At 37.3% G+C, this 18,238-nt stretch overlaps 1 protein-coding gene and 1 pseudogene across 1 annotated transcript; one reads left to right on the top strand and one right to left on the bottom strand.

Moving 5' to 3' along the window:
* Positions 1 to 340: 340 nt before the first annotated feature.
* On the top strand, positions 341 to 2,987 carry LOC130508738 (interactor of constitutive active ROPs 3-like; annotated as a pseudogene).
* A 1,594-nt stretch (positions 2,988 to 4,581) lies between these two features.
* LOC130508422 (dof zinc finger protein DOF5.3-like) lies at positions 4,582 to 5,648 on the bottom strand. Its single transcript, XM_057003940.1, has 2 exons — positions 5,510 to 5,648; positions 4,582 to 5,381 (listed from the first exon to the last, which is right to left on the bottom strand). Exons 1-2 carry the CDS (start codon positions 5,531 to 5,533, stop codon positions 4,662 to 4,664), a joined length of 744 nt encoding a protein of 247 aa, XP_056859920.1. The 5' UTR covers positions 5,534 to 5,648; the 3' UTR covers positions 4,582 to 4,661.
* Between the last annotated feature and the right edge of the window lie 12,590 nt (positions 5,649 to 18,238).

The following is an 18,238-nucleotide window of genomic DNA, read 5'->3' as shown; positions in this document are numbered from 1 at the left end:
CAACCTTCATGATGATAGGTTGTGAACATTACATAGTGAAGAGGGGTTCCCTTTCTTTTGTGACTTTATTATAGTCAAACAACTTGTGTTGTTAACATCAAATGGTTTCAATGTCAAGATATGAGATAGTCCTTTTTTATGTTGTTTGGCTAAAAACTCCAGAACGAAAGCTCAGTTATGCAAGTCTTTGAAATCATCTTTTGGCAATATGCTTTTTGTTCACCTGAGATTGTGACTTTAATTGTGATGACTGTACCTCTCTTTAATATATTGACTCAACTGTAATATTCTCCTTTGAGTGAAAATATTATAAGATTTTGGTTTGTGGTGTTCTAGAGCTATGATGAGTGAACAGATTCAGTTAGGCAGAATAGTCTTAAGAAGCAAGAAAGAAGCCATGCGGTTGTTATGCTTGATCAGGATACAATGCAACGAATCTCTATGCCAACAATATAAGACATTAGTAAAAGAAAATATTTTGTTTATTAAGATGTTAATTTTCTTCGACCTTTTCTTTGCAATAACTCCCATCATGATTCTCTGCTGAACTGTTAAACATGTCTCCCTCCATCTTCATGCATTAGATATTTATGAGCTCTCAACAATTCTTGGTAGGACAGGCTCCACACTGAAGAATCAAAGAAGAAGCTGGAAAAGATACTCATCTTGTGCATTGGAGGGATAATATTACAGTATGCAGACCCAAAAGGCAAGTAAATCTTGGTTTATCTTTCTATAGTTTCTTTGCATTTATGGCTGATTCTTCTCCCCTTTTTTGTTGGTTTCCTTGTGAGAGTTGTTTTTCTACACTGAATCTTAAAGGTTGCATTCTTTTGTGGTCCTCAATACTTATCTCCTCGCTCTAATAACATCTGATCACAATATTTCTCTTAGCCAACATTTGCTTGCAGCTCTTGAGTGTGAAATCTTCTTGGTTTTTACTGTATCATCTTTTTGTTTTCTAATTTTTTGTGTTGTGTTTGGGGAACAGTAATGGATCTCCAGATGTTCCAAAGAAAGTGTCTCCTCGAGCTGCTCGGCCACTGAAGATTAACAGCGCTAGACCCTGACTCTTCTTCATCTCCCATCTCAGCTAATAACAGAACACCAAAGAACAAAAGTCCAAAAGTTCTGGACCGTAGGTCTCCAAGAAGCCCTGTCTCCGAGGTATGTTCCTCTTTTATTTGCATGATCCAAGCTACAAGCCCTTCCATCATAACATGTTTCTGTATTGACTTTCATGAGGAAAAAGTTAGCATACATTTAATTTTGGGATATAAAATATAGGTAGAAACATTTAATTTTGAGTAGTTGAGTTCATTCAATTGTCTGTTTCTTTTTTTTCTCTTTCTAGAGATTGCCGTAAACACTTGCCATATGTTTGTTTTGCTAACAGAAGAAGAGGCCAAGCAGAATAACAGAGCTTGAGTCACTAGTCTCACAGCTCCAAGAGGATCTGAAGAAGGCGAAAGATCAAGTCACAGTGTCTGAGACATCAAAGAAGCAAGCAGAGCAAGAAGCAGAAGAGTCCAGGAAACATCTAGAAGAAGTCTCCTCCAAGCTCCAGGAGAACCAGAATCATTTTCTGGAATGTGATCTGGAGTTTGGTCCCACTGCTGATGATGAAAGGACAGGATTGGCTTTGTTGCTCATGAGATCAGACAGCTCAAGCTTCAGATCGAGATGGTGGCTTCTTCTGAAGCTGGTCATGTGAAACAAGCCGAGCTGCGTAACTCGGAGGTTCACCTATTGAGAGGGAACTTGATGGAGACGGTTTTTCTAGTCAAGAATTTTAGGAACCAGCTTAAGGACTGTGAGGTGTCGGAAGCTGAAACGGAGGCTTTAGCCACCGAGACTCTTAGGCAACTGGAGAATGCTAAAAGGGCAGTGGAAGAGCTCAAGTCAGATGGCACAAAAGCAGTTGAGAGTTATAAGAAGATGGCTGTAGAGCTTGAACAGTCAAAATCAAGAATGGTACTGCTTGAAGCTCTTGTGAATAAACTTCATGCCAAACCTGAGGATTTGGATAACCAAGACTATGAAGAAGTATCTTCCTTAAGATGTGAGGTAGAGAGACTGAGAGGGGCTCTAGAAGCTTCTGATAGGAAAGATCAAGAGGGGAATGTGGAGGCTTCTTCTCGGTTAAGGGTACAAGCTGAGCTCCAGTCTGAGTTAAAGATCGCTAAATCCGAGATAGATGAGCTGAAAGGGAGGTTGGTGGAGAAGGAAACAGAGTTACAGTTTATCTCAGAGGAGAAAGACAACTTATACCTGAAACTGATGAAGAGCAAGAAGGAGAGAGATGTAGAAACTGAGGTGAAGCAACTCAAGGAGGCGGTGGAGAACTTAAAGGCGGATCTGATGGATAAGGAGACAGAACTACAGATTGTTTCAGACGAGAACGAGACGCTGAAGTCAGATATCAACAAGAGGGAGACGGATGTGCAAGACGTGCTGGTGAAGCTAGGGATTGCGATGGAAGAAGCTGACAAGAGTAGCAAGAGAGCGGTGAGAGTGACTGAGCAGCTTGATGCAACTCAAGCGTCGAACTCGGAGATGGAGATAGAGCTCAGGAAGCTGAAAGTTCAGTCAAACCAGTGGAGAAAAGCTGCTGAAGCAGCTACGGCCATGCTATCTGCTGGAAACAACGGGAAGTTCGGTGAGAATTGTGATAGAAAGAACTCTGCTTACTCTGAGGATGTTGATGATGATGTGGCAAAGAAGAAGAATGGGAATGTGCTCAAGAAGATTGGTGTTTTGTGGAAGAAGCCTCAGAAATAGATTTGGGGAGTGACTGATATAATAATCAGGTAACGTTGATTTGGAGTTGGATTATAAAAGACCATCCTGTGACTCTGGTATTGATGTGTATTTAGAAGTTTGGGGACTATGTTCTGGAAAAAACATGTTCGAAAAGATTTGAGTTGTAGTAATTTTATGTTAAGCTGTTAAAAGTGTATCCAGGAGGCAAACTATTAATTCTGCAACTGTGTAACTAACTGGCTGTTGACCGTTGATAACTTGATATGATAGGCAACAAAGCCCCGGTTCGCTTAGAAGGTTTGGTATGATTACTGAGCCAAGTGAGGCCCACTTAGAAGGGTTGGATGTTTACTGAGTCAACAGTAAGGCCCAACGAGTCATATAGATAGTATCGGCCCGGCCTCTGTGTTATTGATATTAGGCTCATCTTTTTTTCTCTACAAGATGATATGTTTCTTCTTAGTTAGTTAGCCTTTCCGTTTCTAGTTTCTATGTTCATACAAGAGAAGGGAAAACAGAAGAAAAGAACGTCACGACAACTATTGATATTGGGTTCAATAAGCCCGAGCATAGAAGATAATCTTTGATGTCTACAATGAAATGAAAATAAATAATTTTTTTGTACAACAGAAAAGCACTAATGCTAATTGCTAATACCACAATTCTAAGAGATAGTTAAGAAAGAGAGGATAGAAATAAAATGTGCTCTTTGAAAACAAAATCGAAAGGTGATACATGATTTATTCCATTATTTAAGCTTCCAGAGAGTATAGGAATGTTTTGGGTCTAAAGAAAGATGTAACTAATAGTAGAGATGAGAAAGTGGAAGTTTCATGAGTTTTGATTCAGATTTTAGGTTTGGTAGAGTTTCACTAACCCGACATCTACAATATGTCACTATGTCAGTTGTTGATTGGATCTTCTCTGATATCCGACAAAATAAACTTCAACACCTACCTATTCTTTTTTTACTTGTTCGATCACTAAACTCCGATAAGTAATATACTATAATGTAGTATTGTAATTGGCCTTATACGATCAATCAATTAGTATATACTATATTATAATATATGTATGCGTGTTTCTGTATGTATAGTGTATACATAAACACGTGTTTTTGTGTGTAGAGCAACGAGCCAACTACAAACCAACAAAGATATTTAAAACATTCTCTTAACTTTTAATCGGATAGATTAGCAGATGTAAGCATATTGGGTTAGGTGAGATCTTTTCTAGTCATCACTCATCATTACTTCGGGTCTTACGTTCTCACCCCAAATAATCAGTATAAACTATTTAACTCGTGATTTCAATTGACTTTCGATTGTATCTTATCAAAATCTCTCGTCTAAAATCAGCAGCTAGACAAAAAAGAAAGAAAGACTAATAGTATGTGGCAGTATTAAATTATCAATCAGTCCACATTATTAAGAGATATAACTATTAATTAGGATTCAGTGACAGAAATAGAATTTAGGGTAGTTAAACACACAGATACATCAATTTCAAAAAAAAAAACACAGATACACAACTCCATTCATTGCTAATCATATCTTCAGTTGTTTATTCCAGAAATTATATGAACTTTTCCAAAAAAAAATGTTTTTTAAAACTTAAGAACAAAGGAAATGTCACATTTAAAACATAGGAGTGAAACACTGAACATACAAAAGAAAGAAACTCAACAGTTTAGATGAGAAATAGAAATAAACCCACCCACCCACCCCCCCCCCCCCCCAACACCCATATTGCAAGTTTGAAACTCTTTGAAAGAGTGAGCCCTAATATATCTATATTTCCATAATTATATATCATGCTATCCCCATCTTTCCTCCAGTAACTATATGAAACTCAAACCCTAAATTAAACCCCAAATAAAATTGAGGTTTTAAGTTGAACTACATCAATGCACCAGAATTAATGTAGTTCATGTTGGTCCAAATATCTCTCCCTGAATCAAGCTGATCTACATGACCACCTCCTCCCATGTTCATCATCCCAAAGCTGTCTCCATTCATCTGCCACGGAAACCCCCATAAGACCTTGTTTGGATCACTCATGGCCATATCCAAACCGCTGCTCCCGGTTCCAAACGCATAGACAGCGTTTCCCTTTTGCTGAGTTGTTCCAAACACACTCTCCACGTCAGACGGATGAGAGCTACCGAACCCTACCTGTGAAGAACTCCCCGGAGGTTGCTTGTTCAGCAATGCAAAGGCTAAGCTTAGATCAATGTGGTCATTGTTACTAAACCCACCGAGACTCGCCGCTGAGAACGCTGGTTCCGGGGTGGTTCGGAGGCTTCTTGTCGTTGACCGTTTGTTTTTCCGGCAGCCGCCTCCAACGGGAATGTTCCTTAGGGTTCCGCCTTTGGTCCAATATCTCCGGCATGATTTGCAGAAGTAGCGAGGCTGAGAGAGGCTGTAATTGTTGTAGTAGCAAAACTTTGTGTTCGTTGAGTCGCAACGTGGACATCTCACAGAGAGCTCCGCTGGCTGTGGCCTCGCCGCCCCAGTTGCCGGAGAAGGTTTTTCTGATCGTGGTCTAATTGTGTTGGGTTTGACAAACATGTTACTCCCATGGCTTTCTCTTGCTTTGTTATAATTCCCAAAAACATCCTTTAAGAAAAAAGAAAAAAACACATCAAGATTCTAATTTAAATAGAGAAACCCCATCAAGACTTTAGTTCAAATAAACAAAAACCAATCAAAATGTTATAAGTTGTGGATATTTGTTGGAGCTTTACCTGTTGCTGTAACAAATGATCCATAAGAGCTGAATCTAAGAAGCTCCTCGAAGATTATTAGATGAGTGTGAGCTTTTGTCTTGAGATATAAGAGACCAATGGATATGATTAGAAATTTAAAGTGAAACAAAAGAAAAGCCAAGCATATGTATATATAGATGGGAATGTGGGAGGAGAGAGTCACACAATTATCGTGGCCTCGATCCAATAATATTTATGTAATAGAATATTCTGAGATTATTAATATTCGATATTATTAAACAATGGTATGTGGAATAATGTGAACAAATTCGGAAGGTGGCTTGGAGACCATAAAGCCGCCGCTTATGATTAATGTTAATGTTACCTACATACACTTGTTGAACAACATAACTCTTATGTGAGTTTTCTACTGGTATTTTGGAAAAAAAAAGTGTGTAAAAAAATATAAATTAAGACTTGTGGAAATACAAATAAAATTTGTTGGGCTATAATTATCTCTTCAAAATATGTGTTAAGTTGTCGTTATGTTACTCCACATAATGGATTGGTCAAATTCTTTTAGCGGGTCAAATAAAATGATGTTGAGTTTCAATATTTATTAACAATGTGATTCTGATCTATTTGATATGAGATGGATAGTGACCGTACGATGATGGATGAAAGATGGTGTTCTACGTCGGGTTCCCACACAGTCTCATGTTCTTTTGTATTGTAATTTCTGTTTTATGTCCAATGGTTCGCTGAGTTGTCACCTCGTGGGACCAACACTCATCGCGGGTGTCTTGTTTCTTCGTTATGGGACCGATCTTTTTAAGTGGCCAGACATCTCTAGTTTCCGTTGTGATCCATTACATATTCAGATTAAATCTGAAAAATATGGATTTTACATATAGAAGATCACTAATTATACTCTGTATAGTTTTGGGCAAAATGAACCATTCATGATAACATAGCTAGGACATATATGCTGTGTTTTGTTGAACCTTCTTGAGCCATAGAAAGGTTACTAAAGATAATAGAAATTTGGCTTCACTTCCAGCATGCACATAATATACTCCCTCCACCTTTTAATAAAAAAATATCTCCTAAATTTATCTTTTCGTTTCACAAAAAAATAAAATCCCTAGACTTTAAGATGATTTAGTAATTGATGTTAATAAATTATATTTGGGGACAGAGATTATTATTTTAAGTACTTCGCAGGGAAAAGAAAACAAATCATATCAGGTTTACGTAGAATGCAATAGTTGCTCAATATGAAACTCACCCAATGATTCTTAATTAAAAATGGGACAACTATCACCTTATTCTAACTACAATACTAACATACTTATTATGGACATTATATATAGTTGATTTATTCGAAATCTAATGGAAATAATGCGAATACACAATACTTTTTGTTAGTTGCAGATCTTTTATATTCTAGATTATATAATGTAATAGAACACATAATATTTGAGTAAAAGCAAAGAATTGGCCGGAGAATGCGTAACACATCATGATGTGGTTCAGTGCATTATCCGATGGGGATTTAAAGTTCATAGACATGAACCACACTAACACATCGGTTTTCGGCAAAGATATTTAAGACCGAGATTTGGTCTAAAGACCCATATCCCACACATATATCGTTATTATATTCATTTATATAGAATATACGATTTTTAAGTGACGTTGTGTTGTGCGAAGAGAGAAATGACCGAAAAAAACCTTATCCAAACAACGCTCTCTCTTTAGACGAAAACGCTCCGACCTCTCTTTAGAAGAAGAAAGCTCCGCCACGACTTCCATCACCGGTCTTCCGTTTGCGTTTCTTAGGTGTTTTTTTAACTTAGTATTAGTAGCGGCTCAGTCTTTTTTTTTTCAACTCTTGACTCCGGCGATGCGCTTCCCTATAGTGGTCGTCTGGCTTTGTATCTCGCGTCATCGCTTTCTCTCTGGTGTTGGCGGCCGGCTTTCGGTGGTTTCCAGGTGTCTTCGAAAAATCATCTCCAGGAAGAGCTATCGAGTTAAATCGGTGCTGCTCTTCGCTGGAAAGTGTGGTGGTGTTGAAGTTGGATGCGTGAAGGACGCATGCCAGACGAGTGCTCCGATGACGCGTCGTTCTTTTAGCGGCGATTTTTAGCTGGAGGTTTGCGCGCTGAGGGAATCCTATACCTCTGATACTGTTGTCAAAGGTGGGTTCTCATCGGCACTGATGACGGAACAGGGTCTCCGATTTGGATTTAGTTGGAAGACGGGAACCGGCGACCGGTAGCCTTCACCGGCGTTCTCTGATTTCAATGTGAAGTTGGAAGGACGCGTGTGCTGCGGAGCGGTGGAAGCGGACACGTGGACAGTTTCTCTGCATCGATCTTAGACGCGTGGAAGGATGGTGCCGCTTCTTTTATCATTGGGCTTTTGTTTAGGCCCAATTACTTTCTGTTTGTCTTGTATGGACTGTATTTTTTGGGGCTGTTGGATGTATGTTATCGGTTTTGGGCTTGTCCCAATTGGACATGTCCTATTTTTAATATAAATTTATAGATGGCAAAAAAAAAAGAGAAATGACCGACTCATGCTGACAAAAAATTGACCAACTCATACAAAAATTATGGTTGATTTCTTGTGATTTTTGGGTTGGTCTACTGCAAAAAAATGTGTTCTAATAAAAAAACAAAACAATTAAATTTTATGATATTTCATTATGCTACAATATGATTTTTTTAAATGTAGTATAGTTAATTAAAGAAATAAAATCCACTATTCAATCCCACTTAGGCTTCGAATTGTAAAAGCGGATCAAGCGGTGCAAATCAAACAGATCATGCAGATCAAGCGGAACAAGTGCAGATCAAGCGGATCATGCAGGAGAGATGGAGAACATGCAAGAGAAATGCAAATCAAATCAGAACAAACAATTATTATAGTTTTAAATGATAAAAATCCAAATAAAGTAAATTAAATGTTTAAAAGATTATAATAAAATATATCAAAATATAATATATAATATAATATAGTACATAAATAACAAATTTTAAAATAAAAATATACACTAAATCCATGATATCACAATTTAAAAATAAAAATTTAATGAAATATGTCTCTTCCATTATTGTTCATATTTAAATTGTAGCACTATATATTTGCATAATACATTTCATAATTAAGTGTCTAAATGAAATGTATATATCCCTCTTCATAAATATACATATTTAAATTATATTACTATACATTTTAAATTACATTACAAAATACGCATCTCTTATATTAGTATACATACTTAAACTATATTACTATAGACATACATAATATATATAACTGAAATATACATTAATTATTATTTTTTAAAAGTAAAATTTATATGACAAAAAATATAAGTAGAGAATGATAATTTTGTATTACTAAAGTTGTAAATAAAATAAAAGAAAAATATTATATTATATTTTTAAAACTAGATAAATATATTTTAAAGTTATGTATTGTAACAAAGTTATTTATTGACCAAACAAAAAAAAAACAGATTAACGCCACCAAATGTTGGCGGGTGAGATCTGCATGCAGATCTCCTGCTTTTTCCACAAAAAAACAAAAAATATTGAATTACATGCAGATCTCCCACTTGAACTGCTTTTACAAACAAAAAATGTTGAATGGCAAAAACAGTGCGGAAAAACTGCAAATGCAGAAAAACTGCCTTTGTCCCACCCTTCCATTCGAACACTTCGTTTACTTTTTCTTAGTTTTATAATTGATGGGAAAACCTGGTTGAACTAACCTGTAGTTTTCGGCCAGGAAGAATGGTGATTCATTCAAACAATCATTGTTCTCCAAATATAACTGATGATCATTATGTTCCCTTTGGACCCTACCTGCTTGTGGCTCCCAGGGTTGATCAAAGTAATCATGACGATAATTGAATTTATTAAAAAAACAAAAAAGATAATTGAATTGATTTACTTTGATTTATATAAGAAAGTTATTGCATAACAGTTTAGACATCCATGCATGTATCGATTTCCCACTCTCTTTTTTCTATTTGGCATTTGACACCAGATATAATTTCACTTCTTAACATGTTATGTATCGGTTTAAACTCTTTTTAGAAGTATAAAATTTACTCCAATGTTTACTGCCAATTTATCGATTAAAAATGTCGTCTATTATAACGAGCATAAACAATGTTTAGCCGATGAAGAAAAAAAAATGTTTAGCCACAATTCTTTTAATTTCATCGTAAATCCACTTTCTTTCTTACATTTATAGAGAGCAATTAAATAGCGGTTAATACTAAATGATGAAAAGATAGTGTCTAGTTAAATGATTATGTATTTACATGTTTGAGAAAACATAAGAGTTTGATCGAACTCAAACCATTCTTCATTCATTAACTAAGAACAAAGTCTAAAACACAAGTTTGATCAATACTAACTCTTAAATAAGGAATAGATATGAAAGTAGCAACTCTACAAGAACTTATGGGTTATCTATAAAAAAGGAACTATACAGGTTCAGAATATTAAGATGATGATTTAATCGGTACATCAAACTAATATATGAACTTAATATAAATCAAAACATGTGGAGCCGTGGAGGTCAAGAAACATGGATGAGAGTGACATAACTTAATCTTCCATTCAAAATCAGCAATCAGGAATCGAACATTATAATCTGTCTAGACATCAATCGGAAGTGGTGGGACCACTGGAAAATAGACATAGAGTTTTGTGGTTGACCAGTCAAAGTTGTTATATTTTCAGTTGCTTTAGTCTTTGTTAGACAAAACTGGAATGTCTTGGGCAACAAAAAGAAGCTAAAGCTGATCGTATTGGTAAGAGCGCTCCCAAATATATGAATCATATTGCAATCTATCTCGACATGATGTACTTCTCACTTATCATAGTTTATTGACTGTTATCGAATTCTATTTATAATACACCTGTATATAGCAGTACTTTATTTCATATTAGTATTCGACCTAATGGTTCCATACTTGAAATGAGTTGAATATTTGTGAAGAATAATTTGGATGTTTGATCGTAACTTTGATTTGAGTGAATATGTAAAGAACATTGAGTTCCTTTTTTCGGTTAAATAATGCCAACTGAGGAATTCAGTGATATATATTATGTATTTGCCTTAGATGATAGTACCGTTGGTGTAGTGGATGATGGTCTACGCATGATGACATTCGAAGCTTTATTACCTTTGTTCAATCAAGACTGCATCAAGTTGGTCCATCTCATAATAATGGTTGAAACCTGTTGGTCCATTTCTGCACTAATTAGTGATCAGTGATCGAGAATGGCCTAGATTTTCTGTTCGAAATTTGGATTTTAAAAATGTAGGTCTAGGAGTTAACATAAATGACTCAAGTTTAATAAACTCTTTCTATAATTTATGTAGTATTTTGTAATTTTCCAAAGTTAGCTCATAACTTAGGTCACATTGGTAAATGGAAACTATGTAACATCTAATTAGATTCGAACGATAATAGTAATAATAAAACGATATAATTGCGGTGTAATTTTAACAGTAATAATAAAACGACAAAACGCACCGTTTTAGGATAAGACGAAAATAAAGGCGATTTGGCGATTTGGTGCGACGAGGGTTCAAGGGATGATTACGGCGGTTCCGCCGGGATCTCCGATGGAGGCTATGGGAAATCAAAAGGAGGGGATTGCGATCCATGAATCGGGAAACCCTATAGGGGGACCTAAATCAACAAACAAAGATGAGGGTGCGAGATCGGAGAACACAAAAGGCGAGAATGGAGGAAAAAACAATATGGCGAAAGCTGGATCTGGTATTGCGAAGGAGTTTCAACAACGGGATCGACGATCTGAGCATCAATCGAAAGGGGATGGTTCAGGGCTGCAATCGTGGGTTGATGTTGCGAAGGAGAAGAAAGTTCTAAAGAAATATGAACTGGAAATTCTAGATAAAGAGGGGCAAAAGGTGGTTGAAATCCCAGATGGTATCATCGAGGAAGCAAATCATCTATGGGAGGATTATTTGATTGGTAAATTTCTGGATACTCCCCCACACATAGCAAAAGTTCATGCTATTGTGAACAAAATCTGGAATCAAGGAGATAAGAATACGCAGATTGATGTTCATAAAGTCGATGATACGACTATGAAGTTCAAGGTGCTGAACCCAATGATGCGTATTCGGATACTCAAAAGAGGAATGTGGAATATTGGCAACATACCAATGGTGGTGCAGAAATGGATGCCTGATGAGCTAAAGGAGAAGCCGGAAGTAACATCAATTCCTCTTTGGGTCCATCTAAAACATGTACCAATGAACATGTTCTCGTGGCAAGGTCCGAGCTTCATCACAAGCGCGGTGGGCTCTCCAGATAGGCTTCACCCAGAGACTGCTGCTTGTACTAATTTTAAGATAGCAAAGGTGTTTGTCATTGCTGATCTAACAAAGGAGCTACCTAGCAAGATAAATTTCACAAAGGATGGAAAGACTACGCAAGTGGAGTTCTCTTATCCTTGGCTACCTCCTAGATGTAGTGGATGCGGTAAATGGGGTCATCTTGAGAAAGTTTGTGCTACAAAAAAGAAGGAAGAGTCAGGAAATTTTGTTCAAGAAGCAATCAATGGGGAAAGTGAAAACAAAAACAGTTCTGTTGAAGATGTTGTTAATGAGAAGAGGAAAACTGAAAGTGAAGAAGATCAGTCTGTGATAGAAGTTATTTCAGAGGTAGAGGAAGGAGAAATAAAAGAAACATGGGCTGATGTTACACCGGGAAAGGGAAGCAGGAGTCCAAATTTGAAATTTGGTCAAGTAAAGATTCTAACACCATCTCGCTACTCAGCTCTGCTTCAAGTGGATGAGAATGGTGAGACAATAAACCAAGTGGATTACGAGGAAATTCTGAGTATAGAGGAGGAAGTGGTTACAGTGGAATTTACTGATGGAAGGGTTGTTGAAGAAAAGAGTGTTCCTAAGGAGTTGAAGAATAGTGAGGAGGGTGATACAAGAGGACAGAATACAAAAGTGATTGCAGGCATTGAGCATTGGCCAGACTTGGGGAGCAATACTACTCGACCTATTCTTCCGCGAAAAGCGAAGACTATGCACAAGACTATTGCCATGAAAGAGGGGACGCCGGGGAAACTTGGCAAAGGGGGAACCAAAAACTCTTCACAATGAGAAGATTTTTCTGGAATGTAAGAGGTTTCAACAGAAAATCGAAGCAGGATGTAGTGAGAAACTGGATTCAATCAAAAAACTTTCAATTTGGAGGTATACTGGAGACTCGTGTTAAGGAGAATAAGGCGCAACAGATTATGTCAACAATGTTTAATGGTTGGTCATTCATCAGCAACTATGAATACAATAGAAAAGGGAGAATTTGGGTAATGTGGAATGCTAGTGTTTGTGTTACTCCGATCTTCAAAGCAGAGCAAATCATCACGGTTTATGTTAAGGTGGAAGGGGAGGCTGAGGAGATAATTTGCTCTTTTGTTTATGCTGATAACACAGTGGAAGGCAGAAGAGAGTTATGGGAGGATATAAAAGCGCATCAGGATTCTCCTTTATTTAGAAATAAGGAATGGATCATAATGAGAGATTTTAACGAGATCTTGGAGGGAGATGAGCACTCGAGCTATCAAGATTCTGGTCTTATAAACTCGGGTATGAGGGATTTTGAAAGTGTTATTCAGTACTGCAACTTTACAGATTTGGGCTCACAAGGACCAAGATATACTTGGTGCAATCAGAGGGAGGAAGAGCTCATTTGCAAGAAGCTAGATAGATTTCTGGTGAATGATACTTGGCTAAGCAATCGCACACAGTCATATGGTGTTTTTGAAGCTGGAGGTTGCTCGGATCATCTGAGGGGGAGATTTCATCTTAATGCTGAAGTAGTGGGTAAAAGAAGACCTTTCAAGTTTACAAATGTGGTAGCAGAGATGCCTGAATTTCTCAAGGTAGTTGAAGATTACTAGAAGGAAACTCAAAATCTTTTTCAATCTACTTCGGCTTTATTTAGATTCTCTAAATATCTTAAAGCTTTAAAGCCAGTGATAAGGAGTCTAAGTAAAGAAAAGCTAGGAAGACTGTCTTTGAGGGTTAAAGAAGCTTATCAAGACCTTTGTGAGAAGCAAGAGCGATTACTAAATGATCCGACTCAAGAAAATATTCGAAAAGAGCTTATTGCTTCAGAGAGATGGAATATGATATCGGGAATTGAGGAAAAGGTCCTGAAACAAAGGTCGAAGATGCATTGGCTTCATTTGGGAGATAAAAACAACAAAGTCTTCCACAGTGCTGCGAAAATCAGAGAGATGAAAAATACTATTCGAGAAATCAAATGCCGGTCTGGTGAAGTGGTTAACTCTCAGGAAGGAATTAAAAAAGAAGCTGAGGGTTTTTTTAACGAATTTCTATCCAGTGTGCCGACCAACATCAGAAGAGTTGAAATAGAGGAGATGAAGGAGATTCTAAATGTATGTTGCTCTGATAGTGAAAGTGCTCAGTTAGTAAAGCCGGTTACTGATGAAGAGATCAGAGATGTGTTATTCAGAATGCCTAGTAATAAAGCTCCGGGGCCAGATGGTTACACAACAGAGTTTTTTAAAGCAGCTTGGAATATTATTGGGAAAGATTTCACAACAGTAGTTCATTCTTTCTTCAGCAAAGGTTTCTTGCCAAAGGGTTTGAATACAACTATCCTAGCCCTTATCCCAAAGAAGGAAAGTGCAGTTGAGATGAAGGATTATAGGTCAATTTCTTGCTGCAATGTGCTTTACAAGGTGATTTCAAAGATCCTTGCAAATAGGCTTAAAGGTACTTGATATCTCATGTTTTTATAGGTTTTTAAATTCATATTTTAGATTATTAATGATCATTTTAGATTGCATTTAGGTCACTAAATTGCATTTGCATACTCATTTGCATTTAATAGGGGTTGGAGTGCACAATTAAGAGTTTGGGGCGAAAATCAGTGGTTAAATCTGCATTTTTGGAAGTTATGGGGCCAGATTGAGAACAGGCCAGAAGACAAGGGACCAAGGTTGCAAATTGGAGTATCTGCCTGGGTTAAACTGCACAATAGAAAGTCCAGAGGCCAATTAGCAAGGATGTCCCTGCAATTTCAATAGTTTTGGGGTCACTGCGTGAATAGCCAGAAGTAGAAGGGCCGATGTGCAAAAACCTGAGATCTGGCCATGGTTGATCCTCGAGCTTCTTCTGCGACTTGATTCCGGAGGCGCCATGATCGGACGATGAGCCAGTGACGATGAAGCTTGTTTTCACGGTGGAGATGGAGAACTCGCGGCTGAGCACGGGCTCGACTCTGAAGCGGCAGCGATGGGCTGAGACCACGATGACGACGATTTGGACTTTTAAGGCTTCGACTCAGTCCCGGTTTGAACCACGAAGAAACTGCGAGGAAGACGAAGGCGGAGCTCGAGTCCACAGCGACTTGATGCCGCAAGAGGGAGAGACCGTTGAGCACTGATCGTGGTTCATAGCGACCTTCGGAAGCGACGTGACGAGGCCGCTGGGAAGAAGACAAGATGCGGTTTCAAGATGTTGACCGGTTTATTCCGGTTTGACCCGGTTTAATTCAACTGAACCAGGACGAGTTTAGACTTCTTATAAATAGTTTTAGATCCCAAAAACCCTAATGTATCTCATTTTCTCTCAAGACTTTGTTTCATCTTGTAAAAGCTTGAACCTTTTAATCATTTTAAGGAAGTTCTTCATCTTAAATCTTGTTTCTCCTTCTCATAAACATGATTAGCCTTGAATCTCACATAGATTTAAGGTTTCTCATGGAGATTAGAGAGTAGACACACATTGAATTCATGGGCTAGGGTGATTAGGGTGATTAAGTGAAGATCTAGGGTGTTTAGTGTTAGATCTATTGTTTCCTTGCTTGTCTACTATCCTTAATGCTAGATTAAAGTTGGCCTCTTTGATCTAGAGCTCTAGACATTTCCCACCCACAAGGTGTTTGATGAAATGTCTGAACCAAGTAGAGCTTGCTCTAAACTTGCCTTACACAAAGACCATTGTGTTAAGGGAGTTTAGATAGTTAATAGACTCGTCCCTAATGATTGCTTAGTTCTTTTAGGCTCAAAGACCTTTGGTGTCTAGTTGATTAAAGCAAATGAACATTCTTCTTGACCATAGAGCTTGTTTATTTTAGTGTTCTAGACTTAAGGAAGTGTTTGATTGTTAGCTTGCCACTCTAGCTTGGATCTTAGTCACCCAAAGTCAAGTTCCTAGTTTCATGGATTCTACCTTAGCATTTGATTGAAAGTTTAGTTCTTGCACTTATTTCTTGATAGGATTTGAGATCACCTTTGTTTATATTCTAGGATCTTAGCTTGTTACCATCATCCATCTTCATATTTGCTTAGATTAAGATAGTTTGTGTATTCTTGGTGCTATAGATCACTAGTTCTCTGTGGTTCGACAACCTTTATATACTATCATTTGACTTGGGAGCATTGAAAACTTCCAATATCAAATTGGCGCCGTTGCCGGGGAACTAGTAGATTTATCATTAGGATTTCAATCTTTCTTGAGACTAAGCTTTATTTTCTTGTCTTGTTTTGCTTTTGTATAGTTACTAACCTTTTATTCTAGCTTTTGTTATTTGTAGAGATGGCTTCAAGTTACCATGGGGAGCCACAAGAAGAGGAAGACACATTTGAATATCACATTCAAGATGACTTTGATGCAAGTATACTCACACCAGCACAACTTGTGATGTTATATGAGCTTCAGAAGGAGTACCCGGGGTCGGCAAAGACATCCCTAGCACGAAGGATCCGGTTGGAGCTTATTAGGGATCGAGCAGAGCTTGAAGGAAGGGAGGTTACAAAGTATGAGTTTAATGCTGCCTATGATCTTAAAGAGGTAATGGATTGGGCTCCACCACTCCAGCTGGAAGGTATAGAAATTTCCATTTTAGAACTTCAATTTGAGAAAATATGTTTGCCTTGTGGTGAAAACATTGCCCATGATCATGATTCTCTTGTGCTCATCAATGAATGTCTTGATATGATATGTGAAACTAGGAAGCTAGATGAGTTGAGAATAGAAAAGCTTGCTAGAGATCATATTGAAGTTTGTTTTGACAAGAGCTATCTATGTGCTTCATTTGATCTCAAATCTGAGTTTTTGATTCTTAATGAACCTAGACCTCTTCTTTCTCTTGCTGATATAGGGGATGAACTTGATGTGGATAAGCTCTTGCTTGAGATAGAAAACCCCCTTGTCAAAAATAATCATGAGAATGTGAACATTGTGTTTTATTCAGTTGATGGAGATAGCGTTGACTACTTTTTTAAAACTTCGTTTGAACCTGTAGTTGACTTTGTGTTTCCACCAAATGCATTTGATTCTCATGACCATTTGAACCTCAAAGAGCATCTCATGATTCATGATACATCTTTAGTGAAGTTCTTTGATGAAAAATCTGTCTATTTTCTATGGACAGTAGTGTGCTCCTTTGCGCACTTGGTTTCTTGTTCTTGTAGGAGAAGGACCAAGGGTGCATTGGCTCAGCCTTTTGATACTTATGATTAGCATGCACACAAAGTCAAGCTAGATACTTAAAACAAGCTCACTTGGGAGGAAATCCCATGTTTATCCATTGTATATATTTCTTTATCTTTCTTTCTTTTTAAGTTGTTTAATAAGTATTGTTGAGGTTGTTCAGGTTGGGTCTATCTCTAGATAAGAGAAGTCTTCATTTCCACTTCAGCCCATGTCTACCGGCGAAACAAATCTGAGGCCAAGGGTCCTCTACCACCCAATTCAGCCTATAACTTCTAGTATGTGCCACTCCAACCTTGTACATATTTAGTTATCATGTTTATTTCTTTCTCTTAGATCTCTTCTTTGAGCTTACTCTCACACAAGGGACTGTGTGAAGTAAGTTTGGGGGAGAGTCTACTATCTCACATTGTTTTCTGTTTTGTTTACTTGTCATGAGGCATCATGCATTGCATTGTATATACTTTTTTGCATATAAAAAAAAATTTAGTTGCATCATTTGCATCTTTAGAATTGAGTCTATAAGCATTTAGATTGCATTCATGCATTGGGAGAAACCTTGTAAAGAGCACATATCTAGAACTCAATTTGACACCCTAGTTAAACATATCAAATAGCTTGAGCATCTCTTAAAAAAGCTTGTAAGTTTCGAGCCTTGAAAACTCTTCTTGAAACATGTTGCTTGCTTGATATTGACATTGCTCTTGAAAGCCAACTCCAATTTGAACTTGAACTTAATGAACTTAATCTCTCTTGCATATGGGCACTTGCATACTTGATCATGGATCTCATACACATTTGGGTTATCTTATTCCATTCATTATCCTTTGTTAACCCAAATGGAACTCTCCTACCCCTAAACCCTTAGCCATTCTTTGAGACCAACATTGATTTGCTTGAGTGAGGCCTTCTTTTTGATAGCTTGTCATGTGCAAAATCTTGAGAGTATTGAGAACGACATAGATTTGTTCTCATCTCTTGCTAGCATAGGATCCTCATTTGAGTTAGCATCTAGGATGGTTAGTGGGTTTGTTTATTTTAAAGTTTGTTATCTTGGGTTTGGGAGAAAAGAAAGATGAGAAAGATGATCAAAAAGTTGAGAAAAGAAGCCACTAAGGATCAAAAATAAGAAATCTCTAGATTTAGTCTATTTGAACCTTCCCCCAATATAAAGAAAATAAAAAAAAAAAGAAAAAAAAAAGAAAAAAAAATGATGAATCAATAAGA

This window comes from Raphanus sativus, chromosome 2, assembly GCF_000801105.2.
Source record: "Raphanus sativus cultivar WK10039 chromosome 2, ASM80110v3, whole genome shotgun sequence".
In the NCBI taxonomy this organism is placed as follows: Eukaryota; Viridiplantae; Streptophyta; class Magnoliopsida; order Brassicales; family Brassicaceae; genus Raphanus; species Raphanus sativus.
Note: the sequence above shows the minus strand (reverse complement) of the source record. Positions and strands in the feature narration are given on the sequence as shown.